General features: G+C 39.9%; 1 protein-coding gene across 3 annotated transcripts in view; it reads right to left on the bottom strand.

Annotated features, from left to right (window-relative positions):
- Window positions 1-2,567: 2,567 nt before the first annotated feature.
- The window catches only part of scube3 (signal peptide, CUB domain and EGF like domain containing 3), a 261,920-nt gene continuing 239,718 nt past the window's right edge, over window positions 2,568-24,769 (bottom strand). For all 3 annotated transcript variants that reach the window (XM_033042397.1, XM_033042398.1, XM_033042399.1), the window contains 8 exons: window positions 22,736-22,939; window positions 20,266-20,427; window positions 18,437-18,604; window positions 17,258-17,419; window positions 14,620-14,817; window positions 13,305-13,457; window positions 6,155-6,234; window positions 2,568-4,451 (listed from right to left, as the gene is read on the bottom strand). In XM_033042397.1, the coding sequence (XP_032898288.1) occupies window positions 4,299-4,451; window positions 6,155-6,234; window positions 13,305-13,457; window positions 14,620-14,817; window positions 17,258-17,419; window positions 18,437-18,604; window positions 20,266-20,427; window positions 22,736-22,939 (1,280 nt within the window). In that variant the 3' untranslated portion in view covers window positions 2,568-4,298. The remainder of the gene's footprint in view (window positions 4,452-6,154; window positions 6,235-13,304; window positions 13,458-14,619; window positions 14,818-17,257; window positions 17,420-18,436; window positions 18,605-20,265; window positions 20,428-22,735; window positions 22,940-24,769) is intronic.

Here is a 24,769-nt window from a genome sequence, read left to right as displayed (position 1 = left end):
ATTTAAGAGACAGTTAGACAGGTACATGGACGGGACAGGTTCGAAGGGATATGGACCAAGTGCAGGCAGGTGGGACTAGTGTAGCTGAAACATGTTGGCCGGTGTGGGCAAGTTTAGCCGAAGGGCCTGTTTCCACACTGTACTACTCTATGACATACTAGTTTAGAAATACTGGATTACAATGAGGAATTGTAATTTGAGTTTGAACAGTAGGTGCCCTTGACCCACTGAAATTGAGCTGTCTCACACATGCTGATATTTGCAATTCTCTTTTGCATTTATTATCAAAACTATTTAAACCAAACAGTATTTAAAATTTCCCCCAAAGTGCATTTAAATCACAATTTAAAAAAAAATCCCTTTGTACTTCTGTCCAGAATTGAATAAAGCAAAATGATTTGGAGATAGAAAAGCGGTAATCAGGCTGAAACACTCTTTTATCATTGACTTTTGTAATCTCTGTAACAAATGGCAGAGGGATTAGTGATGAGTGGAGGAAGAGGAGGAAAGTGAAGAATATGGGTTAAAATGGGACCTTGAGATCTTGTTTAGTTTGTTTTTATTGCAGAACATGTTTGTAACATAGAGTGATACAGTGTGGAAACAGACCTTTCAGGCCAACTTGCCCATACTAGCCAACATGTCCCAGCTATACTAGTCCCAAGTCCCCGTGTTTGGCCCATATCACTCCAAACCTGTCCTATCCAAGTACCTGTTTAACTGTTTCTTAAACATTGGGATAGTCCCTGCCTCACCTACTTCCTCTGGCAGCTCGTTCCATACACCCACAACCCTTTGTGTGAAAAAAGTTACCCCTCACATTCCTATTAAATCTTTTCCCTTCATTTTAAACCTATGTCCTCTGGTCCTCGATTCACCTACTCTGGACAGGAGAACTGAGAGACTGTCTGACAAGGAAAGGTTGTAAAAGATGGGTCTGTACTCATGGCGTTTAGAATGGGAGGCCATCTAGCTGAATCTTTGGCCTTAACAGTTTAAATACAAGGAGTGCCCAAAACCTGTGAGAATGTCCCAGATTGAGGGGGCACATTTAAGACTGGGATGAGGAAGTATTTCCTCTCTAAGTTTGTGTCTTTGGAATTTCTTGCTCCAGAAAGCTGAATCATTGCATATGTTCAGAGCAGAAAAAGATTTTAATTATTCGGGGAATTGAGTTATGGGGATAGGATGAGCAAAGCTGGGTCTTACTGAATAGCAAAACAGGCTTGAGGGGCCTGCTTCGGTTCCTTATGGAGATCTTAAAGCTAACGTTCTCTTATTGTTCAATATCGTGGGAAAGATTCCCCCATTTCCCAATACTTGCAGTGTCTGATTTATATTTTAAAAACTTTTCAGATACTTCAAAACAGGACTGTTTGATCTGACTTTGGTTGGCAGTCTTGCACATGCTGATGCCTTCAATGGGAAGCTCTGCTCACAGACAGGCACAAAAGCGGCTGCATTCATGGATGAACACCTGCAAGTGTGCATCCGCTTTGCAAGCACACAGGACAGAAGTCTAAGAGCAAAGATCAAATGCCACTGACCTTCCCGCTTTGCTGTAGTCACACTGACATAAAGCATGCAGCTGAAGAGCTGAGTTTTAGCATCGATTTTTAAACCCCGCAGCAGGCAAAGTTCATCTAGATTCAAAGCAAGAGCTGAATTCACAACTTTGTACATTAAAGTTGGTTTTAGTGTTTTTCTATCACAATTCAATCACAATTACATTAAAAAGCACTTCAATTGTAGGTACTGTCTTTATAAAACATCTGATTGATAGTGATAAAGCATTATTCATATCTGTATGCAAATAGGAGTCAAATCAGAGAGGATGCAAAAGAAATGTAATTTCTACAACAAAATTAAGTATTTAACACAATGGTCAGTGGGTTCAAGTCATTGAAACATACTGTTCTTTATCTTCATGCATCTGTGGATTCCAGTCCCTTTCTCATGGCTATTTTTGGTCTGAGCTCAATTTAATTTCTACTGGGCACGATAACGCAACATGAAGTTGCTCTATGTCACTATCGGCAGACTAAATCGTTGAAACAGAACGTAATACAGTTTGCAGCTTTAGTCCTGTAATTAAAGAGAAATGCAGAATACATGGAGGTTGTGCAGACATCAAAACGTAGAAATTGTTGCTGTTGATCTTAGTTTTCTATTAATGAGTAAACACCTTAAATAGCAGGAAGAATCTGATATGAACACACAAAGTATTCATACAATAATATCACTAGACTAAAATTATTTTAATGTAAAAGAAAGAACATTTAAAAAAAATGTTTCAACAACGCTCTTAAGACCAACTTAGGTTTTATGATTAATATATTAATATCCACTGGAAATGGGTTCAAGAAATAATAATGTCATGTATATTTTTTGGTTTCTTGTAAATTGAATGTAAAGTTACATTTCTCTTGATTAATGCATTGACGAAGGCTTGATTGGTTGAGATTTATGTTATATTAACAAATCTAAATATTTAATCTAATTTACTCTATGTGTTAGTAGATTGGGATGTTAGCAAACTGCTAGTTAACCAAATCCAAAATCATTACTTAGGTACAAAACTTTATTCATTGAAAAATGCAACAACTTGGGAAATAAAATCCGCAAGGATTTAGGGACAAAGAAATCCAAATCCCCTTCTTCACCAAACTAGAAAATACAACTGAACAGTGAGCTGGGTACAGAGTTATTTCCACTTTGGTTACAGTTAAAAACAAGGCAGCTTGCCAGCTTCCAACAAGCACCAGTTTCTTTTCATCAGTTGTCTAGATCAAATTACAGGAGATACACATCTTTCTGGCAGCTCAGTGGATTAGCATGTTCAAGGCTGAATCCCTAATTCCAGCATGAGGATTGTTGACCCACAACATACAGTCCATCGACCCACAGTTGGGCTAGTGTTGACACCATCAGAGCTGTACATCCTTGCATTCTGTCCTGTGATTCCCTCTGTGACTTGCTCTTTGTCTATAATGGAGACTGCATTTGTTCATCATAAATTTACTCCGTTGCCGAAAATTTATTGTTTTGTTTTTGATGAGGAAGTAGCCAAATTTTTAAAAGTACTGTTTGATCCCTTTAAAAGCTTTCCCACCTTCTTACCATAATTCTAGGATCTAGGCAATTCAAATGTCTTTTGCTCCTGGCTGCTTTTTCTTCACCATATTCTTCTCTCTGGTTAATTGGTAAACGGTACCAGCTAAAGTTCGAATGTTTTGATAGACCTCCATTGCTCCTTCCTATAAGAGCCTTTGTTGATTGAATATTTTACATTGTGACCTTCTGTTTTACACATTAAATGCAGATTTTCAATAATTAAACATTTACACATTTACTGAGGATGCATTATATGCACTATTTTTAATGCATGATACATGTTTTATTTCAGGATCTTGAAATTGTACTGTAGTGTCCCCAATACCCTGACGTACCTCAATACAGACAATGAGGTAAACAAATAAACTGTCTGGAAACATGAAATATATTTAATATATTGGTAAAGTATCAAAATTGCACTAAAAATGATATTAATATATAGTCCATCGACCCATGGGAGGGCCAAAAGAGCTAGTGTTTGCATCATCAGAACTATACTTGAAATTCTTAGAAATTTTTAAGTCCCTTTTACTTATCGTACGTATTGTACGATACAAGCTTGAACATCATGAAAAAGTGGGACAAACTAGCATTAAAAAAAGGATAGAAACACAAACTGTGAAAATTTCAATTCAATTAAAACAATGAAAATACAAAAACCAAACTTTTGTACATGTTCAAATATAATTCTCAAGTGCAAATAAAAATGCGACACATTGCAATCCTGCCATTTTTCATTATGATGTGATTTATGGGTGGTGTTGTTATACTGCAGTGGAGACGGGAAAGGCTTCCTTGCAGATATAAATATTGCTGTCTTTCTTTAGAAAAAAACATCCATTCAAACATCCAACAGGATAAAAGAAATCATTGCACTTTCTTTTCTTATACAGGAAAAAAAACACACAATGCAGACAGAAAGTCCTAGTGCATAAAGTATGCTTGCATATGGAGCAGGTTTTGGATGTGCTCCCAGCAGTCATATATACCAGCGTACACATAAATATAAGGAATGAACAGTCTTCGTTATGATGGACTGAGAGCTATAAATAATGTACAGTGAAGTATGAACTGGGATCCTTTTGAAGAAAGCCACAAAAAAAAGTCAGCATAGTGAAATATTATGGTTACAAAGCTGTAAAAATAAAATTCAGTTGGTCATTTTATCGCCTTTGGTTTGTCAACTATTTGTAGGGCCTTAGAAAGCTGGAAACTTTGGAACGAAGCAGTTTGATAAAAGATCTTGGCAGCATCTCATTGGACTCCTGTGCTGTGTACTTGAAGTAATTTTGTGGATGTGCCAGTACATCAAAGAGAGCTTTAATCAGCTTCTTGTCCTGTAAGATTAAGAGAAAATGACGTGTTTAATATTTATGGCCACATTATGTAAGACTCAAGTCCGTTACATGATTTTTCATTCTCCACATACCACACTTCAAAGCGGTCCACTTTGTTACTGATGAAAAACAGGCTTAAAATTATAAACAGATTCTTCTGACCTCAAAGTAGACATTTACAAGCAGTTATAATTTGCTTCTTATTGTCTGCAGAGTGTATTATGTGAAATGGCAGGAGAAATAGAAATACATTTATTTTTTTAAAGATGGTTAACGATTGATAATGGAATAGAAAGTGCAAGGATTTTAGAGACATTTGGGGATGCTTGTACACAAATCTCAAAGTTACCTTGCAGGTTCAGTAAACAATTCAGAATACAAACATAATGTTAGCTTTTATGGCAACAGAGTTGGAGAGTAAAATATAAAGGATTTATTAAATTTTTTAATATGATTTGTTTTGGCCTCCATACCCAAGGAAGAATAAACTTGGCTAAGAGGGGGTGCAATGATAGCTCATTACATTTCTTGCTTGAGTAGGTTGTAAAATGGGGTGAGTAGAATGAGCCAGATGTATTTCTGATTTCAGAAGAATTGCAAGCGATGACAGTTAAAAATAAATAAGCTATGGATGAAGTCACCCAGTGATAGGTTCATGAGGGAATTTAGACGGGGGGGGGGGGGGTGAACACAAGGAACATAAGAAGTGTTAAACAAGGACACATTAAAGTGAATACAAAGGAAGACAAATGTTGTGACATGCACAGTCCTTGGAAAGTAGAAGTTCAGGCTGTGCTAATAGAAAAACAATCCAATTTTGCACCACTTATGGTGACTGGGCCAGCAAGTTACCCAAAGCTACACAAAGTAATTCAATACAAGATCTAGAAGGCTACAATATGCCCACACAGGAGATAACGTGTGGTTCCTCAAGTTTACATTTGGTGTCCTTAAACTTGTTGGGCGAGTCCAGAACCAGAGGCCACAGTCTTAGAATAAAGGGGAGGTCATTTAAGACTGAGGTGAGAAAAAACTTTTTCACACAGAGAGTTGTGAATTTATGGAATTCCCTGCCACAGAGGACAGTGGAGGCCAAATCACTGGATGGATTTAAGAGAGAGTTAGATAGAGCTCTAGGGGCTAGTAGAGTCAAGGGATATGGGGAGAAGGCAGGCATAGGTTATTGATAGGGACGGTCAGCCATGATCACAATGAAGGGCCGAATGGCCTCCTCCTGCACCTATTTTCTATGTTTCTAACAGTGTTGGAGGATACAGGCAGATAGGAGTATAATGGAGGACTACAGTAAAAAGCATCTAAAAGCTCAGGGCTGCCCTTATGGAATGGACACAGGTCCTTTGCTGAGGATTCATCCAATCGGTGCTCACTTTCCCCAATGTAGCTGTGACCACATTTTGGGCATTGGATGAGGTAGACTGAATTGGAATTAAGTAAAAGGCTGCTTCACCAGTGAGGACTGTTTAGGTTTTTGAATGGTGGGAAAGGAAAAGGTGAACAGGTATTATAACCCGTGCAGTTGCATGGGAAAATACCTGGAGAAAGAGAGTGGTTGGTGGAGACGAAATCTGAGATCAGCAGATCAGAGTGTTGTGAAGAGAACTGTTCCTTTAGAATAGTGAAAGGGGAGAAACCTGCCGTGTTCCCCCAGCACTTCGTGTTTTGTTCATGATTAAATAACGTACCTTTAAAATTTCTTGATGGTTTTCTGAAGCATATAATCTACCATCTCGTACAATGTCTTCAACAAGCTGCTCATAATCCTCTAGAAAAGGAATACCAGTCAGTCAAACATGGATGAGAGAAATTAGCTCTCATTATAAATTTAACAACCTACATGAGGAATTATTAAGTGTGTACAATAAAACTCCAGCAAATTGTCACCTCAGGTGAAAACACTGTAGTGGTGTTGGATAAGCAGATTTTCCAGAGCGTTGAATATATTACTTTTATTAATACCCGAACACACTTTTATTTTTTTGGTAAGTTACACTGCAATATAAATTTTCCAATGAACCTGATGAGGAGTGGGGAACTGAACCCAGTAAGTTTCTGTTTGCATGTTTCACATTGATCCCTGGTGTTCCTGACCCTAAAGGGCCTGTCCCACTTGCATGCAATTGCGTACGTTTGGCGCGACCAACCGGAAGCGGAGGTCGCGCTAAGTTCGTGCTAAGTTCGCACGTGACGTCATTTACGTCATGCTTACAAATCAGCTGGGCAGCAGGCGGGCCTACTGAATTTGGGCGTCGCACGGTGTCGGGCGGTGACGTCATCATGCAACGCCACGCCGGGCGGTGATGTCATCACGCACTAGGTGTACGCCGTCAAGACGCTGCGTACGCCGTTAAGACGTTGTGTACGACGTCAAGATGTTGCGTAACACTGCAATGCGCCTGCATGCGTACGCGGGCCGACAGGCCGTTGGGGATGCGAAGCTTTCGGTCACTGCAGGAATTTTGGAGCCCCGCGTGATGTCAGGACCAGCCCCGCTCAACTCCATACCCCTCCGCGCTTCTAAGTGGGACCGGCCCCCCGTGGCCATACGGTGCCCGTACGCCTCAAGCGACCACGAGGTCGCGTAATTTGCGAGCCAAGGTCGCGTAAGTGGGTCAGGCCCTTAACTCTGGCTGTACCCTGGAAGTCTGTCTATGAATGAACATCCCATTCACAGTCTGGATTCCTGGCTCACACTGTAGACTGAGCCGAATGCTGTGACTGTAGACTGAGCAAAAATCGGAACAATCTGGATATCCGAACAATCAGCTGCCAGTTTGTTGGGGGTTTTGCTGTCTTTGCACGGGGTGAACATAGAGGGAGAGGACTGACTTTGCTGACTTCCCTCACAGTGGGAACCATTGTGGGGGGATGTTTTTAGTTTTATGTTAAATTCTTTAATGTTGTGTTTTATTTTTTATTGATGTGCTGCAAATGGCAACTCAAATTTCACTGCACCAGAAATGGTGTATGTGACAATAAATGTCCTTGATCCTTTGTTTGTATCTGGATCAATGTCAGTGGGCAAGACAAATTACTGCCCCAGATTCCATGCAGCTGATGAAAATAATGACATTTATAACTACAATACACAGTAACCTTAATTAATATTTTTTTTTTGTATTTCCTATTTCTCCTTTCTTTTATTATGGCCTCTGTTGCTGTTACCAGGATCTCTCCCAAGGGATCTTCCTTTAAGAAAATAAACTGAATTAAATTTTGAGATCTGCAGTGAAGCGATGAACTACCTGCAGTGAACTACCAGCAAAAAGCAAGCAAACACTATGGTATCGATTCATCTTTGCAGTTACCGATTGTTGCTGACATTTGCTTTCAGTGATGTGATTCAAACAGGCTTAGCAATCATAGAGTGATAGAGTGATACAGTGTGGAAACAGGCCCTTCGGCCCAATTTGCCCACACCGCCCAACTTGCCCATATTACCTTGGTAATTTTGCCAGTGTTAAACCAGAAAGAAAAACCTAATTTTCACACTTTTTAATGTTTGTAAAGTGAGCTGAGTAAGTATTGGGTTTGATAGGGCGTTATAACAGATGGGTCACTGCATGTCACTCCAATGCGAGTCATGAAAAATCTTAAATATATTTTACAAATCTTCGACATAACAAAATACTGTTTATTTTCTTAAATGATATGTAATTTTCAACAAATTTTCTGAAGATATAATAATCCACAAAAATATGTTAGTGTTCGTGAGGCAAAGAGGTTGTTGAGCAGTGATTCATAAATTCTAGAGGCGGGATTAAGCCATTTGGCTCATCAAGTCTACTCTGCCATTCAATCATGGCTTATCTATTTTTCCCTCACAACCCCATTCTCCTCCCTCCGCCCAATAACCCCTGAAACCCTTACCAATCAAGAATCTCTGCCTTAAAAACATCCTTGTGTGGTTTCGATCTCCGGTTACACTACATATGACCCCTCCCCTCCCGCGCCCCGATCCTCCACGATTTCAATTCTGAAGAAGTGTACTGACCCGAAACGTCACCTATCCACCCTTTCCAGAGCTGCTGCCTGACTCATTGAGTTACTTAGCACATGTGTCTTTTTTTTCCAAGCAGCTCCACTTTGCTCTGACCTTTGCTCCAAAGTCTGCATTCATGTCTCTTGGGTACCATCCACTGCCTCATAGGGGTGAAGGAAAGTTTGCAACAGCCAAACAGTTGGTTGAAGACCAAACCTATTATTGGTGTGCCATGCGGTGACCTTTTAGCAAGTCCCTATGGTTCAGATGAATGCTTAGACTCCAGATTTAACTTCACCAGTGTGTGCTCTAGACTTTACTCTTAAGATTTTCCTCATTGATCACCTTAAATTCTGGGACAAGAAATAAAGAGTAACCCACTTGGTGACATCATGACTGAACATAAACTCCAACATCTCACTATATCCCGACAATCCTAAATTCCCTGAGTCCTGATTAACATACACATCCACCGAATATCTGGAGTCCACAGTAAATTGAATTCCAAACATGCATAATCATCTGAATGAGGAAACATTTTCTTGTCTTTTACACTAAATTGGTAATCTTAACCTGATACTGCAACTTCTCGTTCAACCCTCTCACGCCAAGGGAAACAGTCTCTTATCATTTATCAAGTTTCCTTTAAGAATTATATATGCCAGTGAGATAACAAGTCAATCCTCTAAACACCAGAGCATAAATATAGAACATAAAACAGTGCAGCACAGGAACAGGCGCTTCAGCCCAGAATGTTTGTGCTGAACACGATGCCAAGACCAACTCTTACATCTACCTGAACATAATACATACTCCTGCTGACAATTTCACACTTAACCACAGTATGCTAAATCTGCAAATTCATGGCCATTTACTTAGACTCTCCACCTAAGTCTGGAGTATTTTTCTATCCTCCTAATACCTTACTTTCCCATCCAACTCTGTCTCAAAATGTTCCTTTGTTGATCTTGACAGTAAATAATTGAGGGTTCAACATTGGTTATATCTGCCTTTGTGAAAATCATATATTTTCCCTACTTTCTGTTGTTATGAACCACTGTAAATTCATGTAAATATGTGAACAGTAATTTTCATTCTTGGGATTTGTGTACTGCCTGGCAAGGCCAGCATTTAATGCCCATGCCGAATTGTGCCATTTAAAAAAAGACATTGCTGTTTGTGTGGTCAAAGGTACTCACATTGTAAGCTGAGTATAGAAACATAGAAAATAGGTGCAGGAGTAGGCCATTCGGCCCTTCGAGCCTGCACCGCCATTTAATATGATCATGGGTGATCATCCAACTCAGTATCCTGTACCTGCCTTCTCTCCATACCCCCTGATCCCTTTAGCCACAATGGCCACATCTAACTCCCTCTTAAATATAGCCAATGAACTGGCTTCAACTACCTTCTGTGGCAGAGAATTCCAGAGATTCACCACTCTCTGTGTGAAAAATATTTTCCTCATCTCGGTCCTAAAAGATTTCCCCCTTATCCTTAAACTGTGACCCCTTGTTCTGGACTTCCTCAACATCGGGAACAATCTTCCTGCATCTAGCCTGTCTAACCCCTTAAGAATTTTGTAAGTTTCTATAAGATCCCCCCTCAATCTTCTAAATTCTAGCGAGTACAAACCGAGTCTATCCAGTCTTTCTTCATATGATAGTCCTGACATCCCAGGAATCAGTCTGGTGAACCTTCTCTGTACTCCCTCTATGGCAAGAATGTCCTTCCTCAGATTAGGAGACCAAAACTGTACGCAATACTCCAGGTGTGGTCTCACCAAGACCCTGTACAACTGCAATGGAACCTCCCTGCTCCTATACTCAAATCCTTTTGCTATGAATGCTAACATACCATTCGCCTTCTTCACTGCCTGCTGCACCTGCATGCCTACTTTTAATGAATGGTGTACCATGACACCCAGGTCTCGCTGCATCTCCCCCTTCCCTAATTGGTCACCATTCAGATAATAGTCTACTTTCCTGTTTTTGCCACCAAAGTGGATAACCTCACATTTATCCACATTATACTGCATCTGCCATGCATTTGCCCACTCACCCAGCCTATCCAAGTCACCTTGCAGCCTCCTAGCATCCTCCACACAGCTAACACTGCCCCCCAGCTTCGTGTCATCCGCAAATTTGGAGATGTTGCATTCAATTCCCTCATCCAAATCATTAATATATATCGTAAATAGCTGGGGTCCCAGCACTGAGCCTTGTGGTACCCCACTAGTCACTGCCTGCCATTGTGAAAAGGACCCGTTTACTCCTACTCTTTGCTTCCTGTCTGCCAGCCAGTTCTCTATCCACATCAATACTGAACCCCCAATACCGTGTGCTTTAAGTTTGTATACTAATCTCTTATGTGGGACCTTGTCGAAAGCCTTCTGAAAGTCCAGATATAACACATCCACTGGTTCTCCCTTATCCACTCTACTAGTTACATCCTCGAAAAATTCTATAAGATTCGTCAGACATGATTTACCTTTCATAAATCCATGCTGACTTTGTCCAATGATTTCACCACTTTCCAAATGTGCTGCTATCCCATCTTTAATAACTGATTCTAGCAGTTTCCCCACTACCGACGTTAGACTAACTGGTCTGTAATTCCCCGTTTTCTCTCTCCCTCCCTTTTTAAAAAGTGGGGTTACATTAGCTACCCTCCAATCCTCAGGAACTGCTCCAGAATCTAAAGAGTTTTGAAAAATTATCACTAATGCATCCACTATTTCTGGGGCTACTTCCTTAAGTACTCTGGGATGCAGCCTATCTGGCCCTGGGGATTTATCGGCCTTTAATCCATTCAATTTAACTAACACCACTTCCCGGCTAACCTGGATTTCACTCAGTTCCTCCATCTCATTTGACCCCCGGTCACCTGCTATTTCCGGCAGATTATTTATGTCTTCCTTAGTGAAGACAGAACCAAAGTAGTTATTAAATTGGTCTGCCATGTCCTTGTTCCCCATGATCAATTCACCTGTTTCTGACTGCAAGGGACCTACATTTGCTTTAACTAATCTTTTTCTCTTCACATATCTATAAAAGCTTTTGCAGTCAGTTTTTATGTCCCCTGCCAGTTTTCTTTCATAATCTATTTTCCCTTTCCTAATTAAGCCCTTTGTCCTCCTCTGCTGGACTCTGAATTTCTCCCAGTCCTCTGGTAGGCTGCTTTTTCTGGCTAATTTGTACACTTCATCTTTTGTTTTGATACTATCCCTGATTTCCCTTGTTATCCACGGATACACTACCTTCCCCGATTTATTTTTTTGCCAAACTGGGATGAACAATTGTTGTAGTTCATCCATGCAGTCTTTAAATGCCTTCCATTGCATATCCACCGGCAACCCATTAAGAATCAATTGCCAGTCTATCTTGGCCAATTCACATCTCATACCTTCAAAGTTACCTTTCTTTAAGTTCAGGACCCTTGTTTCTGAATTAACAATGTCACTCTCCATCCTAATGAAGAACTCAACCATATTATGGTCACTCTTGCCCAAGGGGCCACGTACAACAAGACTGCTAACTAACCCTTCCTCATTACTCAATACCCAATCTAGAATAGCCTGCTCTCTCGTTGGTTCCTCTACATGTTGGTTTAGAAAACTATCCCGCATACATTCCAAGAAATCCTCTTCCTCCCCACCCTTGCCAATTTGATTCACCCAATCTATATGTAGATTGAAGTCACCCATTATAACTGTTTTACCTTTGTTGCACGCATTTCTAATTTCCTGTTTGATGCCATCCCCAACTCCACTACTACTGTTAGGTGGCCTGTACACAACTCCCACTAGTGTTTTCTGCCCCTTAGTGTTTCGCAGCTGTACCCATATCGATTCCACATCCTCCAAGCTAATGTCCTTCCTTTCTATTGTGTTAATCTGTTCTCTAACCAGCAACGCTACCCACCTCCTTTCCCTTTCTGTCTATCCCTCCTGAATATTGAATATCCCTGGATGTTCAGCTCCCAGCCTTGGTCACCCTGGAGCCATGTCTCCTTGATCCCAACTATATCATAGTCATTAATATAGAAATTGAAGATTATACCGTACAACAATGGCAAGTGAAGGTGATATGTGGGGCCAGAGCAAGAGTGCAATGTTGTGCTTCTGACTAGTAATCCTGGTAATAATATCAACCGTGAATTTGGACATTGGTAAGTGGACTCAATAGATTGTGCTTTACGATATGGAGAGCAATACAGATAGATGTTGTCCCATATGGTGGTTGCCCTTGATCTTCAAGGTAGTATTAGTATGGGTGCCACTGAAGAATTGCTGCATTGTGTCTGATTCACAGTACACCCTATAAAAAACGTTCATTGATGGCATATCAATAGAATGAAATGAAAGGAATGTCTCTTATTTGGTACACTACTGAGATCCACTTATAGATCCAAACTTAACACATTCATTTAAATCAATCTATTTGATTATATTTAGAGGGGGGGGGGGGGGGTGTAAAATTTATCAAACACGATATCTCCTTCAAAAAGCATTCTGCATTATCGTAATAATTTTCCAACCCTCTGTTCCAAGTTCTTACCAATACATTCTAACTAAGTTCCTTACATAGATGTTATCTTAACCAGATAACAAGTCCCTAATTTTTCACTTCATCTTTCTTGAATAACAGTGTTTCTGACTCATCAGATATACAGAACACTTTTCCAAGGAACATCTGAAACTGACATCTGAAACGGTGACGGTTCACAGAGGAGGTTTGTTTTTTGTGGAGCATCATAGTCAAGGAAAAAAATACTGTAAATATGTTTTTTTTGGTTATGTATACAACATCAATGCTGGCAGCAATTCATAATATCTCACAACGTTCACTCACCATCATAAGTAACGTAAGGTATCTGGAACCCTTTGGCACTGTTTGCTTCATTAGTTTTGAAATTGATCCACAGCTTGCGGGAGCGGGCGGTGAAAGCTATTGGCCGTTCATAGGTTTGGCAAGTCTCATATGTTGTGATTGATGTAGGTGAGGCTATTAATACAATTTCAGAACACAAAAAATTGAGGAATTCAGAAAAACCTTTTTAATTGAAAGCAATTTAATGAAATTTTATGAAATCCAAAATATAACGTGCCATTTTCAAAATTATGCTCTTACTGTTCCCATGTTTCTGGCTTTGGTTCAGGCAGTTACTTTCTGCAAATGATCACAGCACCTTCAGACACACCACACACAAGCACACACACACACTCACGCACGCACGCACACACACACACACACACACACACACACAGTGCAACCAGCTAAATTCTAAAGATCAAGAGCGTTCTGGTATAGGACTGTCGAATTAGTTGATTGGTATCATACAGCAAAATAGAAAATAGATGCAAAGGTTGAACTGACGTCCCTTGTGTTAGGGGGAAAAAAATCAATAATGATTTACATACAATGACTCATGCTGAAAGGACACATAAGAGTATTAAGAGAGAAAAGGTTCAGATTTGATTAGTGACCCATTAAATAAATCAGGTAAACTGACTGCCAAGGTTAGACACAAAATGCTGGAATAACTCAGCAGATCAGGCAGCATCTCTGGAGAACCAGCAGATCAGGCAGCATCTCTGGAGAACATGGATAGGTGTTTAACATTTAAAAAAATGTAAACAATTTTTAACGTGTTTACAAAAGATGTTCTCCAGAGGTGCTGCCTGATCCACTGTGTTACTCCAACACTTTGCATCTTTCTTTGGTAAACCAGAAACTGCCGTTCCTTGTTACTACCATGTGAAGAGAGGCAAATGAGTAAGATCCTTAAAATGGCGATGATTATAAAGTCAAATTTAAACAGAAATGGAGAAGGGAAAGAAACCTGCAAAACTTTGAAGCCAAAATGAAGGATAACTCAGGCCAGTTAGCATTTTGCCAAATGTTGTGTCCCAGTTCCCAAATTAAATGCAAATCTCACTTCATGCATTCAGAAACATTACCTTGGACACCTTGGCCTGTAGGAAGAGTAAATTTATAATGGTATGGGATCTGACAGTAAGCAATGAAAAGTGAACAACTCAGAAAGGTGTACAAAAGCTTTGTCAAAAAGATGCATTATAGACATTTTAAAGCTGCCCAGAGTTTAGGTTTGGTGGGATTTGAGGAAGGGTGGATGCATCCAGTGTAAAGCATTTGGAAAACTCACAGTTTTTTCTCATGACCAAAACATCCCCACAGTCATCCTCAATGGGTAAGAATATTTCAGGGACCACAATCAGAATTTTTCTTTTGGGAGGTGGGTTAATGTTCCAGGTGCATTCTACATTTGCTGGGTAGTTCCCGGGATAGTTGGGAGATTCAATATAGCCTGTGTATTCCCCAAGTTCACCACCACACTGTCGATCTGTAGGAAAGAAGCACACGGGTCAGGTAAGTGATTTGTAGATGTCCTTGATTCTAATAAGCAACAAGTAAATTATCTTGGCATAAGGAAGAAACACACAAAATTGTGTGTTTGCCAGACTAGATAATGTCAATCTCCTTAGGCCAGCAATCTTTAACGTTTCAAAATGTACACTGAAACTGTACTAATATAAAAACAACAGCTTTATACTTATTCACACTTTCCTTTCCTGCCAGTCTCCCTCAGTTCAGGTATCAAAACATAAGATTATTACAGAATTTGTGTAAATGGGTGGTTGATGGTCGGAAAGGATTCAGTGGGCCGAAAGGCCCTTTTCCATGCTGTATCTCTTGACAACTCCAAGTCTAGCTGGGCATTGGGGATAGTTGCAGTCAAAGGCAGTGCAGTTCAGATACCAAACTATGATGAATTTTCATCCCTATAACTTGGAAATGCAAAGACAACTAGAAGTGGCTATCTACATAATGCCAGCTAACCTGGCAATTGACTAAAGATCAAACATGAAACCCACTTCAGTATACGACTCAGTTGCTTGTGCACAAACCCACTGAACATTACTTCAATACTCTTCTAATCATATCTATGTCATATGTACCTGCTCTTTGATAATAGAAAAGACGTTAGAATTGTTGTGATTACAATGTATCAGTATCAATGTTTATTTATTTTTATGTACCCCCCCCCCCCCCACCCATTTATGGATTGGGTCTTGTGACTAATTGCTCTTGTGGTTGCAACTTCACGGTTGCAACTGCGTTGCAGATGCTGTGCATTGACTGCCAATTAATGCTGTATAAAGTAGCAACAAAGCTAGTGACCAAAGGAATTGCAAAGGAAGACTGTGAAGAAGCCTGATTACAGGTGCTCCTGAGGTTATAAATGCCAGACCTATGTTCACCCTGTACATACCATGTAAATATAATTTGCTCCTGGACACTGTTTTTTGTTCATAATCATCATGTGGGAGACCAAAGAGATGGATTTGCCCGCAGTTACGGGGCTGCAGGCATTTCCAGCTGGAGAGGAACATGCATCTCTCCCTACTTCCTCCGTTCCAACTAAGCCACACCAACTGGAGGCTGGATGGAGCCAAGGAGAACCGGGAGTGCTAAGCAAACTCACTCTCACACCCAGTGAGGCCAGCTGCTGGCCACACATCCCGTTTACAACTTCCGACAAGTTCAGAATACAAAACAGTTTTTAGGTCTAGAATCCTTTATGGTGAAAAATGAGAGGACTACCTTTTAGTACTGGCACCCATTTTAGGAGACGAGAAGCAATGTATTTGTGTCATATACATCACAAAATATGATAGAGGACATGTCACGGGGTGACGCCTGTTTGGTCGTGAGTAGTCGCCCAAAGAGTCGTACCTTTTTCTGGTCACCGTAGGATATTCAACATTTTGAACATTTTCGGCAACCTGCTGCGACTATGATGTATGCCGGCAAGTCGCCGAATAAATTGCCTAAGTGGGACAGGCCCTTTAAGCAACTAACTGCTCTCTGGCTTGCAACAATGTTTTGTTGAAAGCTCCATGGACAATATGTCGATCCTCACACATTTTTTGAGTTATTCACGATGCATGCACAATTTTCTACATCCTACAATGGGCTTCATTTCAGATCAGTACGATCCCACTTGTATTTCAGGGGCGGCACGGTGGCGCAGCGGTAGCGTTGCTTGTCTTATAGCACTTGGGGTGCCGGAGACCCGAGTTCGATCCTGACTACGGGTGCTGTCTGTATGGAGTTTGTACGTTCTACCCGTGACCTGATTTCATCCCACACTCCAAAGATGTACAGGTTTGTAGGTTTATTGGCTTGGTAAATGTTTTTTTTTAATTGTCCCTAGTGTGTGTACGATAGTGTTAATGTGCAGGGATCGCTGGTCGGCACGGATCCAGTGGACCGAAGAGTATGTTTCCGCGCTGTATCTCTAAACTAAACTAATCAGGAACCCACTGAGTATACATACTTTACAACTTTTATTAGTTGATTGCTTATTCACTGCTTGTCAATAGAAGTTTGTCAAAAGTACTTTGCAGTAACTGCCTAAAAACTGATATTCGGTTTGGCATTTTAAAGAATTGAAAATTTATTGCCTTATGGATGATTTTCTCAAACAAGTGGACTCTTAGAAATACTGAATAATTCAGAGTGCAAATAAATCTAAAAAAATTCAGTTTTGACCTGGAATAAGTTTGGGCTTTTGCCCTATTTTTGTGACCTAATCAGTTGTTCTTTAAAAGTGCTGCCAGAAATGCTCTGCCCACATTCCAATCCAGATAACAGTTGTACTGATGTTTAGGAGGCTGCCAAAACAAGAGCAAACATAAAGATGGTTCTTGAACCTACTGTTGTCTTTACGTAATCCTATGTTGTTAGAGAGTAAAGTACTATCATGTGGAGAATCTTACTTTTGCATTGTCTGACTGTTGTTGATCCATCAAAGTCAGACGTGGTGTTTCCGGGACATGCAATGCAGTAATTCTGTCGGAACTCTGGTTGGTAGGTACCCAAGGCACAACGTATGCACCGGTGAACACTTGTGTTGTAATAATGGCCGGGAGAGCATTGAACTGAGAATTCAAAAACAACATCACAATCATGGACATGGTCTTCACAACATGACAACATTTGCATCAACATAGCTTAATGGGCGCAAGAAAATCCCCCTGGTGCAGGTGAATGGCAGGAGATTCATGAAAGAGTGTTGCTGATGTGGAGTGAGCAAAAAACTACAATTATTGTATAGGTTTATTATGCTTACCTGTTGTGAAAATTTTGTATTTTATACTATACAATCAGATCAGATAATTTTTCAATCACGTCAAACTCAAGTACAATAGGTAGAAAGAAAGGGGATGTTACGGATTGCAGAATATACTTCTCAGCATTGTAGTGCATCATTTCCAAAAAGAAAGTCCAATGTCCGCATTAGGAGAGAAGAGGTGAATCGGATCGTACCCTCGCTTATGGAAGACTATTCAGAAGCCTGATAACAGAGGGGGAAAATCTGGTGCTGCTCACTTTCATACTTCTGTACCTGGCGTTCGATGGGAGCGGTAAGGGATGACTGGGGTGGGACAAGTCTTAGATTATGTTCAAAAGGGAACTGCAGATGCTGGAATATCGAAGGTACAACCCGAAACGTCGCCTATTTCCTTCGCTCCATAGATGCTGCTGCACCCGCTGAGTTTCCCCAGCAATTTTGTGTACCTTAGATTATGTTGGTTGCTTTCCCGAGGCAGCATGAAGTGCAGATGGAGTTAATGGCACAGAGTGTGGTCTGGTCAGTAGTTGGGTGCTTGATGGTTGGTGTGGGCAGGATGGGCTTTATGCTCTGTTTCCATGCTGTACAATTCTTATAACATTTAATCCATTAATCATTTGGAGTAAAAATTTCAAATAAAATTTTATGAGACCATAAAAGGACTTTGGGCTTGGTCAGGATTGCTTTACTGTTCAAGAATGCAAAGGTTTCCATTCAGATTCTGTCTATAATATATATTAACCAATGAAATGCACTCTTATTTATTTTAATAAGCTCTATATACTTTAATAGTTATCAGTTATCAACTGCTCTTGTCACTCACCTTTAGTATCACAATCCTGGAAAGATGAAGCTCCTTCGTGCTTTGTCATCAATCCTCCTCCACACTGGAAACAGAGTGTGCGGCCTGATTCAGGCTGGTATGTGCCTCGACTGCACAACTGACATGGTTGAAACCCATCTGCTGAATAATGTCCTGGGCTGCACTGACCTAGATTAACAATGGCAACAGTGGCTTTTAGTAAACTGACTAGTATTGCTTAAAAGAAACACAATTCCCTCAGAGTTATATTGCCACCAGAATCTGGTTGATTCAGCTAAAACCACTTTAATAGAAAGCAAACCAGATCTCTCAGCAGAAGCCTTAAGGGCCTGTCCCACTTTCACGACCTAATTCACGACCTCTTTGCCCGAGTTTGCCCTTGACTCATGCTCGCAGCATGGTCGTCACAAGGTCGTAGGTAGGTCGTAGGTAGGTCGTAGCAGGCCGTGATGCTAGTCGTAGGTACTCGTGGCATCAAGTAGGTCTGGGCGTTTTTTCTAGCATGATGAAAAATGTTCACGAGTAAAAAAGGCCGTGAATTAGGTCGTGAAAGTGGGACAGGCCGTTTAGTGGCATTGTCAACCGCTCTTTCAACTTGCACAACTGCATATCTTCGAGAAAGATTTAGTCTCGGCATGTGATCTACTGGCACTTTGAGCTGAGTTTGCCAGAGTAGTGGGATCACTACAGCACTCTTCCGCTTGAGAATCACATTGTTTGTAAACCAAATTTGGGATGTCATGGAATATCTTTTCAGGTCTATGATTGAATTCATTTCAGCCAGATGTATTGGTTACTTTTGAGGTGACCAGTTAAACTCATTAATTAAAATATAACTTTAATTGATGATAGTAATTGTCCAAAACACCAACATCCATAGCCATAGATCAGAAGTTGGGAAACTTCATTGCATGACTTTCAGGCAGATCCACATTTAGTGCACCATTGATTATTTTGGGCAAAGAAAGTATCGTTGAGGAATTCTGATCCAAAGTGAGATCTTTTCACACTTCAGTTGTTATTGAATAGGGTGTGCTGGATCATACCTTTCAAGCCGCTGAATTTGTGGGTTTAATCAAGCCTTTACTATAAAATTCTATCTTTTAAATGCAAATTTCAAATATTAAGTTATCTATTCATTTACCTCTGCAATCTGCATCTGTAAATTACTTAAGTTCATTGGAATGCAAGATGCTAAAGAGAAAGAGCTCTGTGCCCTTATATAAAAAAGACCAATATGCAGGAAGAATATAGTGATGTCTTGTGTTGCATTTGTGGGGCATTGTGTTGTCTTGTGTTGCATTCACCTGACCTGGGAAAGTATAATTTCATTACGATAAACACACATGGTCCTCGGATTGTTTGGATGGATACCCTGCATCTAAACACGGATGAAATACACACCCAAATACATCTGTATATGTGAGCACATTCCACCCCTTCCCACACACCAGGCATGTAACATAAATAAACCTTATGTCCCCTCCATCAAACAGTCACTGTCCCCTACATCAAACATACTGACATCTACAGAATGATAGAATAAATATATCATATAATATATATTAATTTATATTAATAAATATAATTAATAATATAAATTATATTTGCAATATAAATATAAATTAAAATGTAAACATAATATGATTATGTTAATATTATTATTATATCATAATTATATAATTATATACATGAATAGTTATATCATTATATGACTATAATATTTGAAATTATATATTAATACATATAAATATAATTTATAATATAATTTTACTTATTTATTAATATAAATTAATATATAATGTCTAATAAATACAAAGCTAATTTACCTGTGCAGACACTTATGTTACGTGCCCCAGTTGGACCCTGTCCTTCAGTTCCTGGACAGAGATCGCATGACAACTGTCCATCCTTCTCCTGGTAGGTGCCAGCAGGACACAGAATACACTTCTCTTGTTGGCCATGATAGAAGGATCCTGACGAGCAGCTGACTGAGAAATAAAATTGCTGGTGAGGAATCACAAAACCGCATATTCATCAAAATTCATTTCACTTCCTGTAATGGGCAAAATATTTTAACTATCTCTTTTCTGGTGGAAACATCTATAAACTAATAAGAAAATGAAATGCTTTGTGACTGTTCAATACTTAAATGTCTTTAATCAGGATGTGAATGTGTTCAAATTGGGTAACTAATTTGTATTTGTATGTTTGACATTAGATTTTGAGTTCCATTCATAAAATACAAAATCTCATTTTACCAGGTATAATTAGTTTTGTTTAATCTGATATAGTTTTGCTTGTATTTATAGATAATTCTACCTCATAATTTATATTATTAATTATATTTATATTTATTAATATAAATTAATATATATTATATGATATATTTATTCTATCATACTATCTGTAGATGCTAAGTGCAGGAACTGCAGTGTGCTCTCTGCAATGAAGACCTTGTGGCACCCCACTAGTCACTGCACATGCACAAGATAGTTTACGTCCTTATTTAGTGAATGAGTTCAAATCAGAAATGGGCAATCACACCATCAGGGTTCTTGCTCCCTGTGTTTCAGAAGTGTTTTGTAAGCAGATTTTTTTTTTAAATGCCATCTTTCATCTCCTAAAAATGTTGATCTGGTAGAGCTTCTGACTCACAGCACCAGATGGGTCGATCCTGACATCAGGTGCTGCTCTGTGTAGAATTTGCACCTTCTCCCTGCGATTGTGTGGGTTTCCTCTAGATGCTCTGGTTTTCTCCCACATTCCAAAGATATGTGCGTTTGTAGATTAGGATGCAAAAGTAGGACTACATATATTGAGTGTCAATAGGTGTGGACTCGCAGGGCTGAAGGGCCTGTTTCCACACTGTAGTTTTAAACTAAACTAAACTACTGGGTTCTGAAAAAAGGTGCTAACCCGAAACGTCACCTATCCTGTCCAGCACTTTGTGTCCTTTTGTGTAAACCAGCCTGCAGTTCCTTGTTTCTACTGGGCTACATGGCTTGATTGTGGCACTCAGAGCATCAGTTATCCTGCATCATCTTTTTTGAAGAGTCGTCATTTACTTACAAACTTTGAAAGTAAATGTTGGCATTTTACTGGAGCACTGAGAATCGAGCACAAATCTGTCTTCTCCCTCTGCCCATAAACATGCACTTTCAGCATGATGCCACTCAGAGTCAGCAACAGCAGAAACCTTTGCTAATATTTCTGTTTTTCAATGTATTACGACGGTCCTCCAAGTGCAATGGGTAGTTCAAAAATAAATTGCATGGAATCATACAAGTTCCAACGCAGAAGGAATCCATTCAGTTTGTTTAGAATATAATAGTTAAGCTAAATAGGATTATATTTCAAGGTTGTTTGAATAAGTAGATATGCTACTGCTGTCAAGCTAATGAATGAAACACTGTAATATAAACATTCTATTATAGTGTAGCAGACCTGTTGGAAACATGATTATTGGTCTATTCAGGATCTTAAACCTGATAAGTATACAAATGAGGGCATGGAATGAACATTACAAAGTGTTACAACACTCAAATATTATGAATGCAACAGCCTTTTACACATCGGTGTAATGTTATATGTTACTTGCTCTCAAATGCTGGCTCTAAAGGCCGAATGGCCTCCTCCTGCACCTATTTTCTAAATTGATGCACTCATTATAAAATTATATGGATGACAAATCGAAAGACAAGTGAATCTTGTATTTGTGAGAAATACAATGTGGATCAGCAAGCACCGAATGCTTTTCAATAATTACAATGAACACGAAATAGTCAGAGGAAGAGACATGGGCAGAAAAAGAGCGAGAGAGGTGGGGTGATGGCTGGCTGGCGTTCTCAGTATCGATTTACAGATGAGCTGAAAGGTCACAACCAGTAACGTAGAAACATTGAAAATAGGTGCAGGAGTAGGCCATTCGACCCTTCGAGCCAGCACCACCATTCAATATGATCATGGCTGATCATCCAGAATCAGTACCCTGTTCCTGCTTTCTCCCCATATCCATGGGAAGTGGGCTGGGAACTTACTTCTCACCTTCGTTGGGGTTCTAGAACTGAAGGAGGGAGAATAATTTACAGAGCTATATCAATACATTAATTTAAAATAGAATCAACTGAAACCAAAGAAATCATAGCTGTTTAAAATAACAATGTTGCAGTGAAGTAGATATTTTGGTTAATGTTAGTTCAGAAATGTATGAAGATAATTGACAAAGATATTTTCTAACTTTGTGAAGCAAACCAAGTTGAATGATTAGCCGCCACCTTATTCGTGATACACACTTACCACATCTCCCGTCTATCCACTCCCGCCCTGTGTTGCATGCCTCCTGTTTCTCAGGCACCTTTGCCACCTTCTTTGCCACTTCATACTCGGTCCCAGAGAAGTGAATGTGAAATCGCTGCTGATTAATTGATTTCTTCAAAATTTTAATTGCAGACTTCAGTTTCTTCTCCATCTTCTGTCTCAGGCAGTTAATGTTGCAGCTGCCTGCAGGGAACAGTTTCACTCTGTTAAAGTGAATCGGAGTGAACGGGTTGGCGCAGGAGACAGACAATATGGGCTGAGAAAAACTCAGTGTAGTTTTGCTTACAGGATTACAGCAAACACAGATTTGCTTACAGGGAAGTCTCAATCGAATTGTATAAGGCTTGATGAAATTGCACCTGGAATATTTCGTACAGTTTTGGTTTCATTTAGTTTCGTTTAGAGATGCAGCACAGAAACTGGCCCTTCGGCCCACCAAGTCCACGCCAACCAGTGATCCCCATACACTAGCACTATCCTACGCACTAGGGACAATTTACAATTTTTACTGAAGTCAATTAACCTACAAACCTGTATGTCTTTGGAGTGTGGGAGGAAACCCACACGGTCACAGGGAGAGCATACAGGCATCACCCCAAGTCAGGATCGAGCCCAGGTCTCTGGTGCTGTAAGGCAGCCATTCTACCGCTACACCACTGTGCCATCCCAAAGCCTTTCCTCAGAAGAGATGTACCTTCCATAGAGGAAATACAACAAAGTTTCACTAAACTGCTTCTAGGGATGACAGGTTTGACGAATGAGGAAAGATTGAATGGAACTGGGAATAAATATTCTTTAAAATTCAGAAGGATGAGAGAACTCAGTGAAACGTACTTGATTTTCTTGAAGGGCTTGACAAGGAAATGGAGCAAAAATCTTTGAGGAATCTAGGACTGGGGGTACAGTTTGTGAATAAGGGGTTAACAGTATCGGACTGAGAGATCAGGGCAAGTATTAGCACCGAGAGAGTGGTGAACATTTGGAACTCTCCACCACATGGAAGCTGAATAGTTTTGTTCATCAAAACAGAAACACCTTTCTGGGCATTAAGGGAACGAACAAATATGGGGATAGTGCTGGAAAATGGTGCTAAGGTGGGAGACAACCATGATCTTGGAGACGAGCAGATCAGTTTCTAAGAACTCTGCCCTTCCTGCCCTCTTCCTCCTTTACAAATGCTCATGTTTACTTAAGCAACATTGTAAATTTCATCTATTAATCTAATGTATTCTGTACGCTCACTCGTGGCTCTACTACTTTATCAGAGCAGTTTTTATTCCCTATTAAAAAGTTATATTTTCCTAAGAGCTATCTGTCATTGCTTATCTGCTTCAATGTCTTTTAATGCTATTTCCCAATCTTTCTCAGTCAACTCGCCCTGAATTTGGCTTTAAAGCTAAACTCTAATGTCAGACATCATCACCATAAAACAGAATATACTATAAACTATAAATCAATTATGTGTTAAGCAACCACCACAGGATACCATGACTAAATATAAAAAGGTAAGGAGGCAGTTACGAAGACATCAAGCTGTTCTGATTATCAGCTATCATATTTAACAGTTTCAAACCAGCATCCTGTGTCTGTCTTTGAACTGAATTGTGATCAATTTGAGTAGTGAAAAAAACCCGAATGCTGCTGACAACCTCATGCATGCTGACAGCCTCATGCATGCTGGCAGTCTCATGCATGCTGGCAGTCTCATGCATGCTGGCAGCCTCATGCATGCGGGCTGCCTCATGTATGCCACCTCTTGCCACCACATCAAATGCAATTAACATAATGGATTGACAATTAAAAAACTGCAGGTGTTAGAAATCCGAAATAGAACAAAGTGCTAGAAACACCCAGCAGGTGAAGCTGCGTCTGTGGAAAGAGAAGCAATAAATATTTCAGAACAGAGATACTTCTTCGGGATTGAGAATTTCCAACATATTCTGTTTTTTAATAAACCGAAAATGCCTTTGCTGAGAAAAAAAGACACAAAGTGCTGGAGTAACTCAACGGGTC

Source organism: Amblyraja radiata, chromosome 24, assembly GCF_010909765.2.
Source record: "Amblyraja radiata isolate CabotCenter1 chromosome 24, sAmbRad1.1.pri, whole genome shotgun sequence".
Taxonomy (NCBI): Eukaryota; Metazoa; Chordata; class Chondrichthyes; order Rajiformes; family Rajidae; genus Amblyraja; species Amblyraja radiata.
This window is presented reverse-complemented; position numbering and strand designations above follow the sequence as displayed.